This window comes from Passer domesticus, chromosome 2 (genome assembly GCF_036417665.1).
Source record: "Passer domesticus isolate bPasDom1 chromosome 2, bPasDom1.hap1, whole genome shotgun sequence".
In the NCBI taxonomy this organism is placed as follows: Eukaryota; Metazoa; Chordata; class Aves; order Passeriformes; family Passeridae; genus Passer; species Passer domesticus.
In genome coordinates, this window is record NC_087475.1 from 9,339,739 (window position 1) to 9,358,681 (window position 18,943).

General features: G+C 41.9%; 1 protein-coding gene across 1 annotated transcript in view; it reads right to left on the reverse strand.

Moving 5' to 3' along the window:
- PRRG1 (proline rich and Gla domain 1) overlaps positions 1-18,125 on the reverse strand; it is a 31,303-nt gene extending 13,178 nt beyond the window's left edge. The window contains exons 1-2 of the mRNA XM_064407363.1: positions 17,940-18,125; positions 1,506-1,555 (exon numbers count right to left, since the gene is read on the reverse strand). Coding sequence (XP_064263433.1) covers positions 1,506-1,555; positions 17,940-18,115 — 226 coding nt within the window. The 5' untranslated portion in view covers positions 18,116-18,125. The remainder of the gene's footprint in view (positions 1-1,505; positions 1,556-17,939) is intronic.
- Between the last annotated feature and the right edge of the window lie 818 nt (positions 18,126-18,943).

An 18,943-nucleotide genomic window follows, 5' to 3' on the forward strand; every position in this document is an offset into this window, starting at 1 on the left:
GCTTTGCATAATCCTAGTGACTTCAAATCCTGTTGAGAAGTCAATACAAATGTATCAAGGAAATAAAAACCTGCAACTGAAATACAGGGATTTAATGAGAATCAGGCACTGCCTGATGAATCTTATAAAAAAAGATAATGGAATCATATTGCAGGACACACTCTGACTTCTTAGTATTCCAGGGCCATAATCGTGTAGATACTCAGCTACAGTAGAATAGGAGTGTGCAAAAAGCCCACTTGGACAGGATGCCCACCTAGCTAAGCCACAGCATGGCTGAATTCACTGCAGCTGTTACTGTGGAGCTCAGCATAACCAGGGAAGACTTGCATGTGTAAGAATAAAGAAATGAAGCAAGATAAGTCACTTTTTCACTTTGTAAAGGAGATTAACTAGCAAATAAAAGATAAAAGAGAAGTCGTTATTTTGGCATTATATATATATATAAGACACAAATCATCCGAAGTCTCTTCTACTTCCTCAATTTTTGTAGGATATAGATGAAGTTATACAACTACCAAATTTAATGCATTTGAATACATCATTTCTTCAGACATGCTTGTGCTCTGTATATAACTGTAATAATTGGCTTTTACCAAGTTTTTATGTATCAGAAAGCTTCCAAAGACTTAGTTTCAGTTATCATTATTGAAGAGAACAATACAGCCAGATCAATTTATTACACACCCTCTGGAAAGCCTGCCTGCTCTCTTAGTAGTGAATAGATACTCTACCAAGGTGAAGTTCAATCAAAACTGGAGCCAGGCACAGACACAAGAGGATAAATATTTTGCAGCCTGTCAGCTGAAGATACCACAGGGAAAGAAAAAAGGCTTTAGGTCTGTAGTGACAGAGGGAACAGGGAGGAGCAGTGTGGGAAAAGTATTCTGAGACACTGAAGTGCTGCTGAAGAAAAGCCTGGGGCAGCCTGGACACCAAAACCAGCTCTATTGAGATCAGTATTGAGCTTCTTTTTTGACTCCTTACCAACATCTAAGCAGACTAAAATCACCACTAAATAGTAAAACGAAACATTTTAGCTCTAAATTTGAAGCTGCTGTTGCTATTACATCTTTCTGTAGGCTATCTTAACAAATCCATTTGGTTTGAATTTGTGCTTTTACTTACAAAGTTTAAAAAGTGACTTCTGAGTATCAGGAGTTACAGAGACAAGCTTAAAACCAGTTAAAACTAAAGTACTCAATGCTGGAAATTCAGCTCTGTGGTCTTCATTCTGCAACCAGCTTTCAAAGGGCAACAATAAGTCTGTGATGATTTTTATGGTCTGCAAATAATATTTCTGTCAGAACAGTTGCATGACTCCAGTTTAGCTCAGTGTGGGCAAAGTTCTGCATCATCTGTAACATCAAAGCCAGTTCAATGCCAGAGGGCATCTTTTGTGCAAAGAGACTGGGACTATGAGCAGAACACAGTTTTGGGGTGTGTTACTGTCTACTTAACAGGAAATATTAGAGAATGTACACTCATCAGTAGGTTAAACTTACCACTATCCATGGTGATTGCTGTCAAGGCTGGGAACTTGCAAATATCAAGCCTGTAAACAAAAGAGCAAATATCCTGATGAGTTTGCAAATTATAATCAACTTGGACAAGTTTCTCTTGATTCCCAAATACTGGTATGAATAGATCAGTATGGGAAATTCCATGATCAAAATTAACCCCTCTTTTGAGTTGTTACCAGTACTGCATGCAGGCTGATTTCAGTAGTATAGGAACACTATCCAAGAAAAATATAACCTTTGAAATGGTGAATGCTTTAACATTTTTCAAGGCTTTTCAAATTCAGAATATCAAAAATGTTAATATGAAATAAGAAGGTGTGTATCATTTCAAACAAAATGCAACCTGTTTTGCCTAACTGAACTTTAAAGGTATTAAATTCTCCACTGTAATTACTTATACCTTAACTAAGACTTAAATTCACCCTGCAGAGATCATCAAGTCAACTCATTATCTTTAGTCTATAGATCAGATTTTTGAAATCAGAGTGAACATATGGAAATTTATTCGGAGTCAGGTACTGATAAAAACAGGATGCCTGCATAAAGTTCAAGGGCAGAACAAGACCTGCGATTTGGCAAAGGAACTTGCACTACCTGAGAGGATCCCAACCTGCCCTACAAGAACTCACATGTACTTTGTACCTCATCTTGGAAAGAGAACAGACAGATGCTCTCAGTGGAGAAAGTGCCTGAAGCTCATTGCACCCAACAGGCAGAGAGCCAAAGAACTGCATTTGGAGGAAGCAAGAGTAGTGCAGCTCCTTGGAGTCTTTTTTGGTATGGGAAAAGTCAGGGAAATAAAAGCTTTCAGCAAAGTAAGAGAAAGGTGCAACTGCCTAACCAAGTTAGTAGAACACCACGAGGTTAAAGGGTTTTTTATTAATAAATTACCCACTCCTAAGGGTTAGCACCAGCCTCCAGAGGCCAGGTTACACATCAACGTATCACAGCACACAGATGTCCTGACTTTCCATAAATCCAAACCCTCATAAGCAAACCTTCCTGTAAAAGAGCTTGGCCATGGCTGCTGTAATAAACAAAGAGGGAAAGTTAATGTTCCCAGCCTGGCCTGCCCAACACTGTAACTTGTCTTGCAAGAGCAGACTGCAGTACTTGCAGTGCTGAGGTGAATGGTGCTCCATGAGGACATCCCAGCCTGCTAACAAAACTGTAGGAGTGGCACTACACGATGAGGGATGAAGGAGCAAACTGATTTTAAAGGAATTTCATCAAACCTCTGTAAAGGCAAATAAATGTGAATAAAGAGCAGACATTAAGGCACTCTGAAATCTCACCACCATAGTTTCTAGCTTGCTGTTACTAAGTATTGTAGGTTGACAGAAGCAGAGGGCCTAATTATTTTTTTCAGAATGTACATAAAACATCTTTCAATAGAATTTTTCTTAGCAGACTACTCTATGCCAAAATAAATTACCTTTGCTCTTTGCTTCTTGAATAAAAACAAAATTAGTGTCATTTAATGATTAGTCATTGTCACAACCCATAATCTGTGATGAAGAAACCGCTAAACTTATTAAAATAAACAGGTCATGAAAGATTTGGCTAGTGGTCTAACTATTTTCTTCACCTGCTATGTTATTATTTTCTTTTGCCATTTATTACCCACCAGTTTCAGTCAGCTGGTTTAGCATCAGCCCCCCAGACAAACACATATCAGCAGAAGAGGCAGCAGCCAGGAGCGCTCCCTTGCTCTGACAAGCAGGGGAAGCTTTCCTGTGCTTCCCCTCTTGATGCTCCCCACCATTTTTTTATGCAATACATTTCAGTTAGTCTTTAATGTTTCACCCTTTTAAAAAAACTTGAGTGTGGATTTCTACAACATTCAAAATAAAAGAAAAAAAAAAAAACCAACAAAAACAAGACAGAACACCAGCATCCACATCCATGAGTCATAACCCTCTGATGGCTCTGCCTACTTGGAACTGTGCTGGGAAAAAGGGGACTTTGTGCCTCCCCCCTGCTACAGGATGTTTTCCACCAGGACCAGAGCAAGTCACTGCCTCTGCCTTGGCATCTGGCACTTGGTACTTGGCATATCATGTTCTCTGGGAATGAACACCAGAACACTGACTCACAGGTTGGGAAAATGGGGAAAACGCAGGGAGAAGAAAAAAGAAAAGAGAAGGTAGAATATCTTTTAATTTCTTCAAAGGAAATTTTACTAGGGGCTAGTGACAAAATAAAGAGTTGCTGAAGTGACTGCAGAACACAAATTATGTTTCACTCTACCTCCTTCATTACAGAAGGAAACAGTATGCCCTTCTTCAGGAAATATCAAATACATCTTTTCAGTCAGTGGCTGTAGTGCAGAATCCAATCCTTCATCAATCCACATTAGATTTTTACAGCAATTACAAGTATTCAGAGCTCCCTAGCACTAATTCTTCCATTCTCTGAAAAACTTGTTTTCTGTCTCCTGACTTTCCTCTCAAATGTCTTAATTTCCAAGCTCCCACAAATCACAACTTCACCCTCTATTAACAGTGCCTTTCCCTAAAGGGAAGGAGTTTAATTACACTTTAGTTCTCTACTCTGACACTCTTGGTTCAAACTGACTAAATAGCTCAAAGGTGGCTTGGAAGAAGGGATTGAACAAAGACAAGTACAAAAACCTTTTTTACCATCATAAGCCAGCTAATAAAGCAGAAGAGGGCTGGTCACACCACAGAAGCACCATGACTTACTACTGACTCATTTATTCCTCTGTCCAACTCTTTACTTAGTTTCCTGCTTTTAAGTCTTCACAAACCTTATTGAAACACCAAAATTTGTTGTTTCATGAATCCCTCTTCTACCCATCTTCTTTAAGGTTATGTGTCACCTTAGATATGTGACAACACAGTGGACAGCTCTGTAGCCCTACACCCATGCTGAGTGTCCAATTCTGAATTAATGGCAGCTGATCCAACCAACACGTGACCTTTCCAGACTGCCTGCTTGTAGAATGCTTAAAAAACAAAACAAAAAACAATGAACCACACACTTCTAGTAGAAATTATAATGACTCAGTGGGAAACACTGAATTCTAAAGCCTGTGAGAGCCCAGGCTATTTACCAGCAGCACCCTGCTCACCACCAACACGCTGCAGCCTCTTACCAAGGAGAAACATCCTGCATGAAAGAGGAATTCATACTGAAATAACAAATCAAGCTATACATTTTTTTCCACAACTAACCTACTCTTTTTTTCAATTCTGCAAGCACCCAAATCTTGCATACACTATTTATAAGCATAAAGCATAAAATATTTGTACACATAATTCCCAAGGTGGCAATCATATTCTAGCAGTGACAATCTCTCAAATTTGGAAGGTAACTAACTTGAGCATTAAAAACTGCTGTCTTAAGACAGTGTTTCTGCAGGATTTTGTTGCATTTATTAGGATAACCATCTCTGGCTGGCAGGCACACACCTCTTCTGAGTACATTTCCTGACTTCAAGCTTAAAGGCAGCTTGTGTGCAGCACGTACCATTAAAGGACAGAGGATGTGACTGAGGGCACACAGACTGCCTGCACTGTTCTGCCTCACTGTCATGTGCTCCAGGGATACAGAACATCGAGAACAAAGCCAGTCCTTAAGGGAAGGGAGGAGAAAGGGAAGGGAAAGTAAGGCTAATGTAAAGCAGCTGCAGTATTTTCCCTCACCTAGTTTCTCACCTGCTGTGTTAAAAACAACTTAAAATACTGCAAGGCCCCTGCTCCTCTCCCAGCTGGGGAGGGATGAGCATGACAGCATCCAGGTAGGAAAGGGGGAAATGTTTTTTTTTCCATTCTGCAACAGAACTCTGACAAGTGGTACAGCTGTTAACTTTCGTTTTGTAATCTGTACAATTCATGAAGCCCAAGAGCTACATAGTTTCTTAAAGTTATCAATATTTAGGTTCTTCTGGTGCTTTTCATGAAAGCAGGTCCATTCCAGGGACACTGTTAACTAAAAGATCAGTAGACATTCAGTCTAAAAAGAAACACTCTTGTTCTAGCTCCTCAGTCCCAAACCAGCTGCAATGCAACACCTGGAACACTCCTGGGGGATGTTTGTTTAGAAGAAATATTAAAACATTATCAATCTGACTTCCTGTGTAGCTATTTAATTATCTGACAGCCATTTATACAGAATGTATCATGTGCCTACCTAAAAATCCCACTGGTACCACGTCTTTTACAAGCTTGGAAAGAGTACAATTTCATTTACAGTTATCTACTTCCAAAGAGCATTCTCCCCAGGAAAAGTGTACCAAAGAATTTACATTGATTCAAATGCTGGAAAAATAGATTGATTTTTCTCTGAACAGGAATTCCACAGGATATGGGAGAACCTTTATTTAAGTTGTTTGCTTGCAAAAGCATGGCTTTCCTGGGAATTTGGTGGGAATAGAGAGGGAGGAAACACTTTGGAAACTACTCTGTCAGAAGAGGATGCAAAAGATTTATCCCACCTCAGACTACATGGGACAAGAGTAAAACAGAGATCTGAAAAACCTTCTGCTTTGCATATGCAGTTTGATCACAGCATTATAAAACATCATCATTAATTTAAGCACCCAAAACCACAGACCAGATCACTAAGAGGAACCTGTACTTAGCAGAGTGCCACTGCACCCCAGTGAAACATCAGTGCTCACAGAACGAGCACGCACAGGGCACAACAGCACCCTGTGAGCAGGGAGAAGGAAGCTCCTCAGGACTGCAGCTGGACAGGACTGAGTCCAAGCTTCTGCCTCAGCTTCATTACCCCTTCTTCACTCAGTGCCTTTTGTTCTGTTTAAGCTGTGGCAATAGTCTGGCTGGCTATTTTCTGGATACTTCCAGAGGTTCAAAGGGAGAATTGCTATAAGCTAAGCTATCTCTTCCTTCCCCTCCCTTTAAAAACTAAAGAACATTGTCCTGATACATCTTGGCAAGCAGGTCATTTGGCAGGAGAAGTAACAAAACTCTTTAGAGAGAGAGATAATTTTGGTGGATTGCATTGTTTTAAAACTCCTGGGGACCATGTGGGGCAGTTCCTGGGAGGCATAACTGAACACTTATCTGTGTGGAAACCAGAATTCCACAAATCCTCAAGAGACCATGCCTTTCCGAGCAGCCTGGAGAGTAGAATTTCAGACCCCTCACTCTTCTGTAAGCTGCTGTCAGAAGACATTGCTTTAGGTTATACAATCTGCTATGCCGTAGGAATTCAAATTTAGAGCATTTAACTTGATAATCCACTGAAATGCTGATATAACAATAACCAATTCCTCTCATTTTTCAAGCGAGAATGATGAACAATTAAACAAAGCTTTCACAGTAGGATGTGTTTTTATCCTGAATTTGTTTGGACACAAAACTGATGCTATGTCACTTATCTACTCCACATTCTGTTCCTCTGCCAGTACCTTTTAACTAAATCTGACACTGAGATTTCTTCTGTGCTCCCACACATTTTCCACAAAAATCAATGACCAAGAAGAACAGAGAAAACCCATTAATGCTTTCAGTGAAGTGAAGATGGGTTTACCAATTGCAGCAGTTATCTCAGCAGCCACGGTGCCTTTGGCAGCTGGAAACCATTATCTAATTTGCCAGCAGGAAGCTGGCAGTCAGGAAGCAAACACCCATGTCCAGGACCAGGCACAGCCCCGCAGCCCTTTGCAAGGGGACAACTCAAGTAGGTTAAAGAGATGAGAACAGGGAAAGAGCACTGCCAGCACCTGTGAGATGTCAGAATATTTGATTTGGGGTAGCAGCTGGATAACAAGGATAAGCATGTTAGGGAATGGAGGGGAAGTCAGATTAATAGTGGGAAAGGTGAAAAGGTAACAGAGACAGGAACACAGCTTGACTCTAGATCTAGTGCTCCCTGCCCTAATTAGTGTTTGGGTGCCAGCTGACAAATCTAACTTGTCAGCCACTTGGATATCATCTATTCTAATTTAGGCTTGAATAGCTGGACTCTATCTGAAGCAATTTCAGTGGCCATGAATAATAACCTCTAAGTGTATAATAATGATCTCAATCCTACCTACACTCCCATTAGCTAGGAATGCAGAGCACTAGGAGTGCACCTGAAGAGCTAAACAGCTGGTGCTGAGGACACAACACAAGTCAAGAATTCTACTTTGGGGCAGCTCTAATTTGCTTTCATGAGCTGAGCACTGTCTGGCAGTGGGACTGCAGCTCTTGGAGTTTATCTTCTGGTTTACCTTCATTCAAAAATATCTCAGTCTAAGTGTTTTGAAATGTTTCTGCAGTGCAAACCAAAGCACAGTAAGTAGTGACAATTGGAAGAATCCTAATCTGAACCAAAATGCCACTGCAGATACACCACACGTGCACTGTATGACCACACTCACGGAAGACAGTAGCGGAGGAGGAAACCTCTATAAAAATGATTTCTCAGAAAAGAGCCAAAGGTTGTTATGTGGTGATAGTGAATGTTTGGGAAAAGCTTTCTGTGAGGCTACAAAATTACTCGGATAAATAAGTTGACAAAAACAAAGGTAATGTGAGGCTCTCTGTCAAAGTAAAAAACAAATAAAACAATAAAACCTCTCAAAAATAAAAAAAAATCTCACACACAGTCAAAAAGATTTCTGAAGCAGTCTATGTGCATGTTTTTGTCTTCAAGAATTACATTACTGAAGCAGAAATTATATCCTGCTAATACACAGGACACCACAGGGCCCAGTCTAAGGCTAAAAACCTGAAATACTGGACTAGTTTCTCAGAAACAACAGAAAAAAAGACACACAGAGACAGCTAATCCAGGAACTGTGAGACAACCTAGCCAGCCCCCACGCCCCCAAATAAAAAAACCCCACATTCTTCCCACACCCCCCTAAGGAGTGGAAACTCGCAATTACAGATTACAAAATGAACTACCAGTTTACGATCACCATTACCGATACTTTCAAAAACTTCCTCTCCAAAATGTTATGAGCTTACTCTAAAATAATAAAGTAATACACAAAGTCAATACATAATAAGCCAGACAAAGTACATGATCCCTTTGGTACACATTTACAGGTGGTTGAAGTGTTACACAATACATTGATAAAATCCTGTGTTGTACTAGTAAAGTGACAGCTACTCATTGAATATCTATCATGTATTTTTTTAAATTTACAGTAAAATAAAATAATCAATGGACCTGCCTAGAACTTTTTAAGAAAAAACCCCACATGAACTATATCAGAATACTGCAGAATGTTTTCACTCACAGCCTCCCTAAATTAGGAGCTTTGAATGTGCACTTATCTTATTTTCCTTCCCTATTCTGTCCCTGTTTTCATACAAATGAAACATTTGCATCTGTTCTCTGGATTACAAACAAGCCAGCTTTGATTTTGCAGTTCAGACCATCTCCTGATGTTTTACAGACAACAAACTGAGGAATAGTCAGCAGCTCCCAACTTCAATGAAAACTGCATTGTATATGGATGAAAAATTACATGTTGCTATTGATTTGGAAAGAAAGAAAATCTCCCTTGTGTTTAAATCATCACTGTGTAACAAACCTCTCAGTTCAGAGAAGGCAGACCTTCAGCTGATCTAGCTGTAACACATGCACCACATTGCAGCCAACCATTACTCCTCACACGGTGAGAAACTGGAGGGTACCCACTGACCTCAGCTGACAGAAATGTAAATCAGCCAAAGGATCTGAAATTTCACATAGTGTATAATTCCTGGAACTTGCTGCCATAGGATGCTGTTCAGGACAAAAGTGGAAACAGATTAAACAACTAAAAAGGAAATCAATAAATGAGGGTGATATTTGGTGATTGCTGTAACACAATTCTCCAGATGTAGCTTATATTGGTAACTACCTGGCTGTGAGAGGAGAGGAGCCCAGTATGAAATGGGTAACTACATCCAGTTCCTCTCCAAAGGGATTTAAAAGTGGATTAGGACCAGAGGAGTAAACATCAGGACATAACACCATGACACAACCAGAAATCGAGTTGATAGGTGGCATGTGGTCTCTTCAGAGGTCCTACTGACCACCTACAATCTCTCTTTTTCATTGCCTCTGGTCTCCCAGATGAACACATCAAAGCATTCTTAATGAGTAGGAAGCAGAGTACAACAGTGCTTTCTGCCTTTTAAAAGCATATATGGGTTAGGTAGGGAAGGGGAAAAAAAAAAGTAAAGAGTACTACCTTTGTTTTAGATTCTACCTCTCTAGACACGAGAGAGAAGGGCCAAGGTACAGTCTCTGGGCACAGTCCATTCACAAAAAATGTCATTTCATTACAGGTACAGCGTTTGTCTGCTCAGAAAAGGTCACAAGATCAAAGCTAACAATGTACCATTTATCCTGCTCTGAAACTCTTACAGATACTTTCTTCCCCACACAGCTTAGAAAGCAAATCCATGACCCGAGTGTCACAAATAATACCTTTACAGATTTTCCAATAACACAAACTGGCTGTACATGATTCAGCCTTCAACTCTATTAATCTGTATCCAAAATTCAAGCCTGCCCTTTCCACAGAAACAGAGATACCTCACAATTCCATACATTTGAAAAAATTTTCCTCAACTCACTGAAGTTTTTCTTGGAATTATTACAATATTGTGAAAGGCAAACAGCAACAGCTACTTTTAAAAATCAGATTACCCCTAAACTATCAGTATTTTTCAAGTAGCTTTAAGAAACCCCAGAAATAGTCTAGATCTCAGAATGTGCATTTTTGCAGTAAAAAAGAACCTGAGTAGTTTCACATTGGCACCTTTATTTTTGTGTGCAATAATTTTATAGCAAACATAAGATTACTACTTAATGAAGTTTATTTTGTTTTTCTGTGATGAGGAAACACTCTGCCCTGTACAGAAACTGCATTTAGCACTTGTTTGGTAGGCCAATGTCTAACACCCCATTTAATTTAGAAAAATTAACCCCAAACCAATAAAAAGAAATTCCTTTGTGAAGTGCTAAACTAAGCCAGAGAAATGTGCAAACAAAGCCTTCTCTTCCAAGCATTTACACACTGTCAGCATGCTCTAATATAAATTTCCACCCTGCCTGTCCTCCCCTGAAGCAATGCATATATGACAACACTTCAGAACATGTTTTAATGGGATTTTCCAGTCAACCAAAAATCAAATTGGAGAGAAGTTATGAAAGAGTCATAAACACATATTGCATCTTATTGAATTATATGGTAACTAGGCAAAAGATAATGAGGCACAACTCCTTTAGAGATTTTTATTAAGTTTTCTGTCACACTGGGGAATTGCATAAAGAGAGCATACAGAAAGTTGTACACCACCAGAATTCACAGAGCAGCTGCAGTAAAACAGAAGCATAAAGAGCCCTACAAACCAGGGGAAACAAAAGGTATTTTTTAAATACTAAATACTCTATTTCCCTCCCTCAAGACCCACAGCCATTATTTCTCACCTAACTTTACCTGAATTTCAAAACACATGAAGATGCACACATTATTTTACTGCATTGCACTTAATTTTTTTTTTTTCTGAGTAGGATCTGAACAAACCTACCCACAAAGCTTATTTATGTATTTAGGGTATAGCAAAACATGTTTTGACTTCAGCCTTGAAGAGGAGTCAAGGAATTTCTCCTCCTTTCCTGCCACTGCCACCCACCCTTCAGTGGGCATCAGCCCCCTGATGCAGCTGATGCAGCTCTGTGCTCTGCACTTCAGCTTTGTCCCTCTCCCACTGACCTCCTCTCCTCTCTGCCACTCTGCTCCCCAGGACAGCCACAGAAAGGAAATGTGACTTTCCAATGTTTCTGCCACCAAAGTCCACCTCCCAGGGAGCTAGTTTTGCATCCCTTGTGACCTCTAGTCCAGCAATTTTACTCACGGTCCCTTCCAATCAACTACTATGGAGCAGTAGAAAACCTTAAATTCATGGCAGCTCCCTAGAGGAAGCACACTGATCTAGAGGATGGAGGCATTCTGAACATCACAACTGGAGAAAACACTGGAAGGTGAACGAATATCTAATTCAAACTGTCATTTATGAGGAAATAAGGATCACAGTGAGGAGCTAAGTCACAGCTGATCAATCACACAGCATAAATACCTACCTGCCAGTATCAGGTCATACTTATAAACAATTTTTTGCACTTTCCAGCACTGTAAAAACACAAGAGCAGCTCCCAAAACTAAAACAATAATTCTATTGTTGCTCTTCTACTCCTTATGAAGGGAGTTAGTACAACACCCATTCTGCCTGAGTAGGAAGAACAAAAATGCATGTTAACAAAAATAACTCAGAGGATGTTGATATTGAAGTTCCTAAAACTCACATGCCAAACTGATATGTCAAATATGTGTGTGCAATTAACTGTGTTTCAAGATGTAATTTATCTTAGTTGTGTCAAAAGCATACACAGAATAAAATAAAGTTAGCTCTGGAAAACTTCATTCATAACTGACAGATCCTCTACAGAATCTAACATGTCTAACATTTTGTTCTTGGAAGATTTAAAAAGGTGTTCCCCTACTCCCCCACAAAGCTGAACACCTACTCCAGGACACAGAAAATGTGGAGTCTTCTAATGCAAAAAATACCACTGATGTTTTTTAGGTCTGGTAACTCATTCACATATGTAATATACTGCAGCAGTCACTGCAGAGATCCTACATGTGCTGTCCATCAGCAGGTGCATCTCTACCCTGTGTATTTCTGGTGTAAATTGCTTCACCCATACAAACAGTTTCACAGAACCATACAGCAGCTAAGGACTGTCAGAAGACTGTCTGGTCCAACCTTTTGTGTGGAAGGCAGCCCTGATGAGGTTATCTAGCACCCAATTGCAAAACCAACTCTCTAGCTATGGGGATCCCCACACGTTCTTTGGGATGTTGTTCCAGCAAATGATTGATCTCACTGTAAAAAATTTATTTCTTACACTGAGATGAAAACATTGATCAAATCTTTTTTCCAAGAGCTCCTAACAAACAGCCACAGTGAAAGTGCTTTGATACTTCTATTTTTGAGAACTGCAGCTCTGATGAGCTTGTGGTTAGGCACTTTACAGTTCACCCTAAGTGGCCTTCCCATAAAAGACAAGTTTGTTCACCTTCTCACCTTCTTGCTTGTTTTAAAATAAAGCAGATCAGGTCCCTGCTGCAGCTGACTGCAGAACACCAGGGAAGCAGTCAAAATGCAAAACCCAGAAGGATGGAGTGCAAAAGGAAGAACTCCTTTTTTTTTTCAAGCAGAGGGAGAAGCTTAGATGAGTTAAGCTGCTTACGCAGCCGCACACTCAATAGGCCATGCCTTCATTTCACTGCTGCCCACAGCTCTGACAACCAACAGCAGCAAACAGCAAACACAACAGCGAGTCCATTCCATTCCTGATACTCAGAAGTGCTCAGCAGAATTGAAATAAAATGTCACAGACTGTGCTCGCCTCAGCTGCCACGGGAGAAATCTATAGGAAAACCAGCAGGAGATTTAACTAATACTGACCCTGAAACCTCATTTAACCCTTCCCAATTCCCCATAGCCATGAGAATGGAGACTAGGGACAGAAAGACAAACAGAAAGTTGTTTCTCCTCCCAGGTTTATTTAGTAAATAATTTGAAGAGTTACAGTCTGCAAATAAAAGCTGAAGAATACACACAAGGTCAGCAAACAGCTCACTGATAAACCCAGAGAAACAGCCAGGTGCAGAAGTTCACAGGTCTGTTGAATCCACTATTTATGAATTTTCCTGCTAGGATTCCATAAACTGCCTTCACACCAGTGAGCTAACAAATTCACACCTTCCCAGTCATTCTTCAATGCCAAGTAGGAAACATTTACAAATACAGCTGATGATAATAAGTATTACAGTTTAGACAGTTATGTTAAATGGTTAATTTAGTGATAGGGATTTTAATGAAGAATTGCTGTAAAGTAAATCTTGAAACTGGTCCATCCATTGTTATACTACAGGAAAACAAAGAGCTCAGCAAAACAGGAATATCCAGAATTACCACAATTGTTGGTGTAAACAAACAAACAAAAAATCTCACCCACCCTGAAGTTCTGGCAAATATAGATTTTCTGCAGTTTCAGGTGACAAAATGAATACTTCACCATTATCAAGATTTATGCATGACAAATTACTCCCATCCTACACTTCACATGGTACCTCTGGATTTTAGCATCACTTAGTTTCTATCACTCTTGGAGTAATCATATTGGTATGGACTGACCACTAAGATAAAAAGACTGAAAGTATGTTGAGTGTGTGATCTTCAAATCTGAGGTGCCAGCTTTCAAAAGTAATTTCATCAATGTGGGAAGGCTGATCCAAACACTTTAATTGAAACACTCCACTGAGCAGGTAAGAAATGTGTAAAATGCAAGGGATCTCAAAGATCTTTCAAGATGCAACCGCAGGATAGTCTGTCTCTCGCTCATGCAAAGATATCTGTGGTCAAAAAAAGTAATCTATTTGCACAAAGCAGCATTCCTGGTTTGAAAATGGGCAACACTTCTTGTGCTACTACAGTGTGGTGCATGTCTCAGCCCTGGATGCTACCTGGGCTGTGCAAATGTATTTCTTGTCTGATTTTATAAATGTAGTTCTGAACAGATGCCTAACTTTTATTCAAAGTTGAAGTTATTTTACATAGTGATTATGTATTATTAAAAATAAGCAATAGCCTGAAATAGGCACAAAAGAGCTCTCAACAGATATGTTTTCCTAGCAAGCCAAACTCCATAGTGTGATTTTAGGTGCTTAGCATGGAATTTCTTTAACTGTCAATATGGAGACATGCTTTGCTTTTGAAATGTAGCTATTCTAATCATAGTATTCAGCAACCTTGATTAAAACACCGATTATTTGATAATCAGTGCCATCAAAAGTGGCAGCAAGAAAAGAATGGGTTAAGTCTATTTTAAACCACACAAATGTGTATCAAATTTTACTTAACAAGAATCAGTAAGACAAGCAAAGGTAAACAAGGAAAGGTCTGGGTATGGCCAGATTAGATTTTAAGAAGTCAAATAGTTCCCAACATCTGAACTCAGCTGGCAGGAGAACAGAGGAGCCATTAGGTCATTCAGGCCACTCCTTTGCCAGCTCTGTAGGGTTCTCCACTGCACACTGCAAATGCTTTTGTTTATAATGTGGAAGAGGAGAGGAGAGGAGAGGAGAGGAGAGGAGAGGAGAGGAGAGGAGAGGAGAGGAGAGGAGAGGAGAGGAGAGGAGAGGAGAGGAGAGGAGAGGAGAGGAGAGGAGAGGAGAGGAGAGGAGAGGAGAGGAGAGGAGAGGAGAGGAGAGGAGAGGAGAGGAAGCAATGGTGGGGGCAAGAAAGTAGATTGTCTGTGGAGGCTGAAGCAAAACAACCATTAAAGAAACATCAGCCAGACCAGAGAGCATCCTGGAAACACAGCTGATGGAAATTCCTGAAAGAGCCAGATGAAAACCAGCAACAAAATTCAGGGTTGAGCTGACAAACTGAAAGCAAAAGCTCTTGACAGGATGGTTCAAAAACAAAAAATTCTTGCCTACAGGAATCTCGTGTAATTTGTTGAGTAAATGGGAAGAAATGGCACGTAAAAGATTTACTGGAATAATGGAAGAGGGAGGCAGAGGGGCAAAACGGATTAGTTTTTCCCCAGTACTCTTACATGTGCTACCAACCACATCTCTTGTCCCTTGCTTGTCCAGCTGTTTCTATGAGGCAGGTAAGAGCCAAAAACAAGTCAGAGAAGTCTTTGTTTTCAGCCTGATTGGTCCTGTGATCTGCCTCACCAATAGAATATGGACATTTCACTGTCACAGGTGAGGGAGGTCACAGAGGCAGGCAGCACAAAACGATGGGCAAGAGGATCACAGGAAAAGGGAGCTGTTTAAAATGGCAGAGCAAACAAAAATGGTTCACACCGCTGTAGTCTAAAATTAGCACAGTCCTGAAGTATATTTTATCTTGATTTTGCCACAGAATTTATTCATGACTCCAGATAAATTACCTAAAAATGCTGTTCCAATGTGGACACCAACTAGATATATTTTATTTTAGGGACATATCCCCCAAAATCTGACTGCTTGATTTCCAAAAGTAGAACAGGTTTAGAACAAACATTCAATTTATTTTCACCTGTGCAACTTAACATAAATGAGGACAACTGAACTCAATACCCTGAAAAAATATCAGATCCTACCTGGACCAGATTTGGTCTCCACAGTTTTATCTTTCACTCTTCATGTGGAATGGGAGGATGATTTCCTTGTTTTAGGAGAGTTTTCTCAATTAAGGGAAGAATTAGTTGAGTACTGAGATCTAAGGTGATAAGCACAACAGAAGATACAAGGAAATTTGTAATTCCATGGTCAAAGCAGAATTTGATGCAGATTTGAGTCACATCAAGAAAATGTCTTGACATCACACAACCAAAGTAAGGAGGATGAGACCAAAATACTTCATCTCTTTAATAACCTGATTACAACAGGATTTTTTAATGCAAGAAACAATGTTATTAATTAATAGAAAACTGTAGCTCATTCTAGATGTATTAAAAGACTGGATTAAAGCTAACTTCAAAGCTTCAGTTCTCCATTTGTGTTTCTGGAAATGACACTATGAGTACAGTTACTCTGTGTCTAACTATTCACTTCTCTCAAAAAAACCTGAAAATCAAGTTATAATCTCAACACCTGCATGTATTACAACCAGATGCAATGCTTTGCTCTTTTGAGTACACTAGTAGGACACAAATTTTTGGATGAACTTGGATAATCCAAGTTTCATCCACGGATTTCCTGATATTTGCTAGTTCCAAGAATACAGAGTTACTCAGGATGCCAGGTTCCAGCTTCATCTGTTTCAGAAAATAAAGTTTTCTATTTTAAGAGGCTGAAGTGAGATGGCTGAAACTGAAGAGATAAGTAAAAATCTCACTCCTGTTTCCATGCAGTACTCTGACAGACAAGTTCCCTGTCCTGTCTTCTCTGGATTCTAATCTCACTGCCCTAGTTCAGCAAGAGCTACTCTTGCAAACTCAGTCACCTTTACTAGGTAAGTCTCCTCAGACTGCTCATCACCTCTTGCACTTGTAACCCTCCTCCACAGGGCTTTATCGCTGGCACTCCCTCTGTTCAACACAAGGGCGAGAATGTTCAACCTCCCAGTTGCACAATCCCCTCGCACAGGTGTGTGTGTCTGTGTGCGTAACACACACGTGTACATTAAAAAATAAGACTTCTACGCACATACCTAATCATTTATGTACAACTAGAAAAACTCTTTTCTTTGCAACTACCTTTCCTTGAGCCAGTGTAAGCATCTCTATGGCAGTGCAGGGAAACAGACATGATTGCTAACTAGGATAATCAGAAAAAATGTTTAAAAGGTCAGTTTGAGTCTGCAGGTAATACTCCATGCCACTCTCCGCCCCTGCTGCATCAACAATGGTGCCAGCAAGGGGAGAAGATGGTAAAGGAGGGGGTAATGAGCAGAAAAAGTACAAACTAAGGTTTTTTTCAGTGACAGTCAATAGTAACAATAAATTGAAGGTCTTGGTGTTAATCTAGAACACAAACATCTGCAAAACTGTCCTTCTTCCCTTCACAAACTTTTCTATGAGAACTTTAAATTCTTTCAAGTGTCTTCCTGTGCTTATAGTCTTCTTCCTTTTACTCACTGGCTCCATTCCTCTCTGTTTTGTTCCCAACAATCCCAATCACCGCCAGCTCTCTCACTCCTCAACCAATGCAACACTGAATCCCAGCTTCAACTGCGGTAGCAGTGAGCCTCCCTCTGCCCCTCCTGTTTCCTGTGGATGTGGATGAATTGTTCCCTTGCCAGCACCAGGCCTGGGAAAAGTCCCCCCGAGCCCGGGAGGGTCGGGCTCCTTCCCAAGCACACCTTCCCAGCCCAGCGGGCACGGCCTGAGCCGCTCCGCCTGTCCCGGCCACCGCAGCTCCGGCACGGACGGGGCCGCTGGGAGAGCCCGCCGACCGCGGAAAAAGTTCTGACAGGAACACGAGAGCCCCGCACGGCTACGGGTTTGTACAGGGGGATGGTGTTTTTTAAAACTTCGGGAGAAAAACGTATCAGCTGCCTGTTTTGGAGAGAGAGTCGCTAAGCTCTTCCAAAAGATGAATCCCGCAGGACTCTTCCTTTGTTCAATACACGCCACACATTTTCTCACGCGGCTTAACTGGGAATGGCACAAACGCTTGGAGAGGACTTTACCGGGAGCCTGCCGGCCGCCGCAGGGCGGCGAGGGCAGCGGGGCGCGTTCCGCCCTCACTCCCCTCAGGGGTGCCCGTGCGGGACCCCCGCCCCGGGCGCTCCCTGCGGGCACCGCTCCCGCCGTCCCCGCGCCGGGCAGCCCCTTCCCGCCGGCGGCCCCCGCCCGCACCCCGCGCTCTCCGCCCCAGCCCGCTCCTCACCCGCGCTGCCCGCACTCTCTGCCCCAGCCCGCACTCACCGCCGCCCGGGAGCGGAGCAGGGCCAGCGCTGCCGCCCCGCGCTGCCCCAACGCCCGCTGCGCGCTCGGCGGAGCAGGCGGTGCCTCCGCGCATGCGCCCGGCAGCCCGAGGGCGGCTGTGAGGCGGGGAGAGACCCGGGGCGACCCGGCGCGCCCGCCCGTGCCCCGCTGATCATTGCCCCGCTGTCCCTGTCCGGAGCTGGCCCGGGGATCAGGGGCCTCGCAGGGTGGCCATCGGCACCCTCATCGGGGCAGGGTGATCCTGTCCGTCGCCCCCCGGTCGGGAGCTCCCCGCGGTAGCAGCCCTGGGCTCAGCACTCCCCGGGGATCAGGACCGCGGGCGCGGCCGCCGTGGCCTCACCGAGCCTCTCCGCCTAGGTGTTTCCAGTCTTAAAGTTTGTATCGGTTTGTATCCCGGAATTACAGAATCAATTGGGTCGGAAAAGACCTCAGAGATCATCGAGTCCAAGCTGTGACTGAACACGACCGTGTCAACCAGACTGTGGCCATGTCCAGTCTTTAACACCTCCAGGGATGGTGACTTCGCCATCTCCCTGGGCAGCGTGTTCCAATATTTAATCACCATTTCTGTGGCGAAATTCCTCACAGTATCCAACCTGTGTAGATAAACACAGTCTTTTACAGAGGACACAGACAGACTGACACACACTCACACTGGTGATTTTGGTCTTTGATGGAGAACCAAAAATGATGCCACAAGTAATGATTTTCCCCTTGTATGCGCCTCAAGGGTGGCTGCATGGAGCTGTGGGTTTCATTGCCCAGAGTTCTGAGACTTTGAGTGCTCTTAGACCTCACCCCCTGGAAAATGCATTTTAGGAACCCTAAAATGTCATGTTCCACATTAAAAAGTAAAGACTGGTTGGCTTTTTGTACTGTCCAGAATTAATCTGAAACCAGAGAGTTTGATAGCTTAATTTTATTTGTGGCTGGTACCTTAATTTTTGCCTCTATGACTTTTAATGGATGTGTATGGAAAGAAG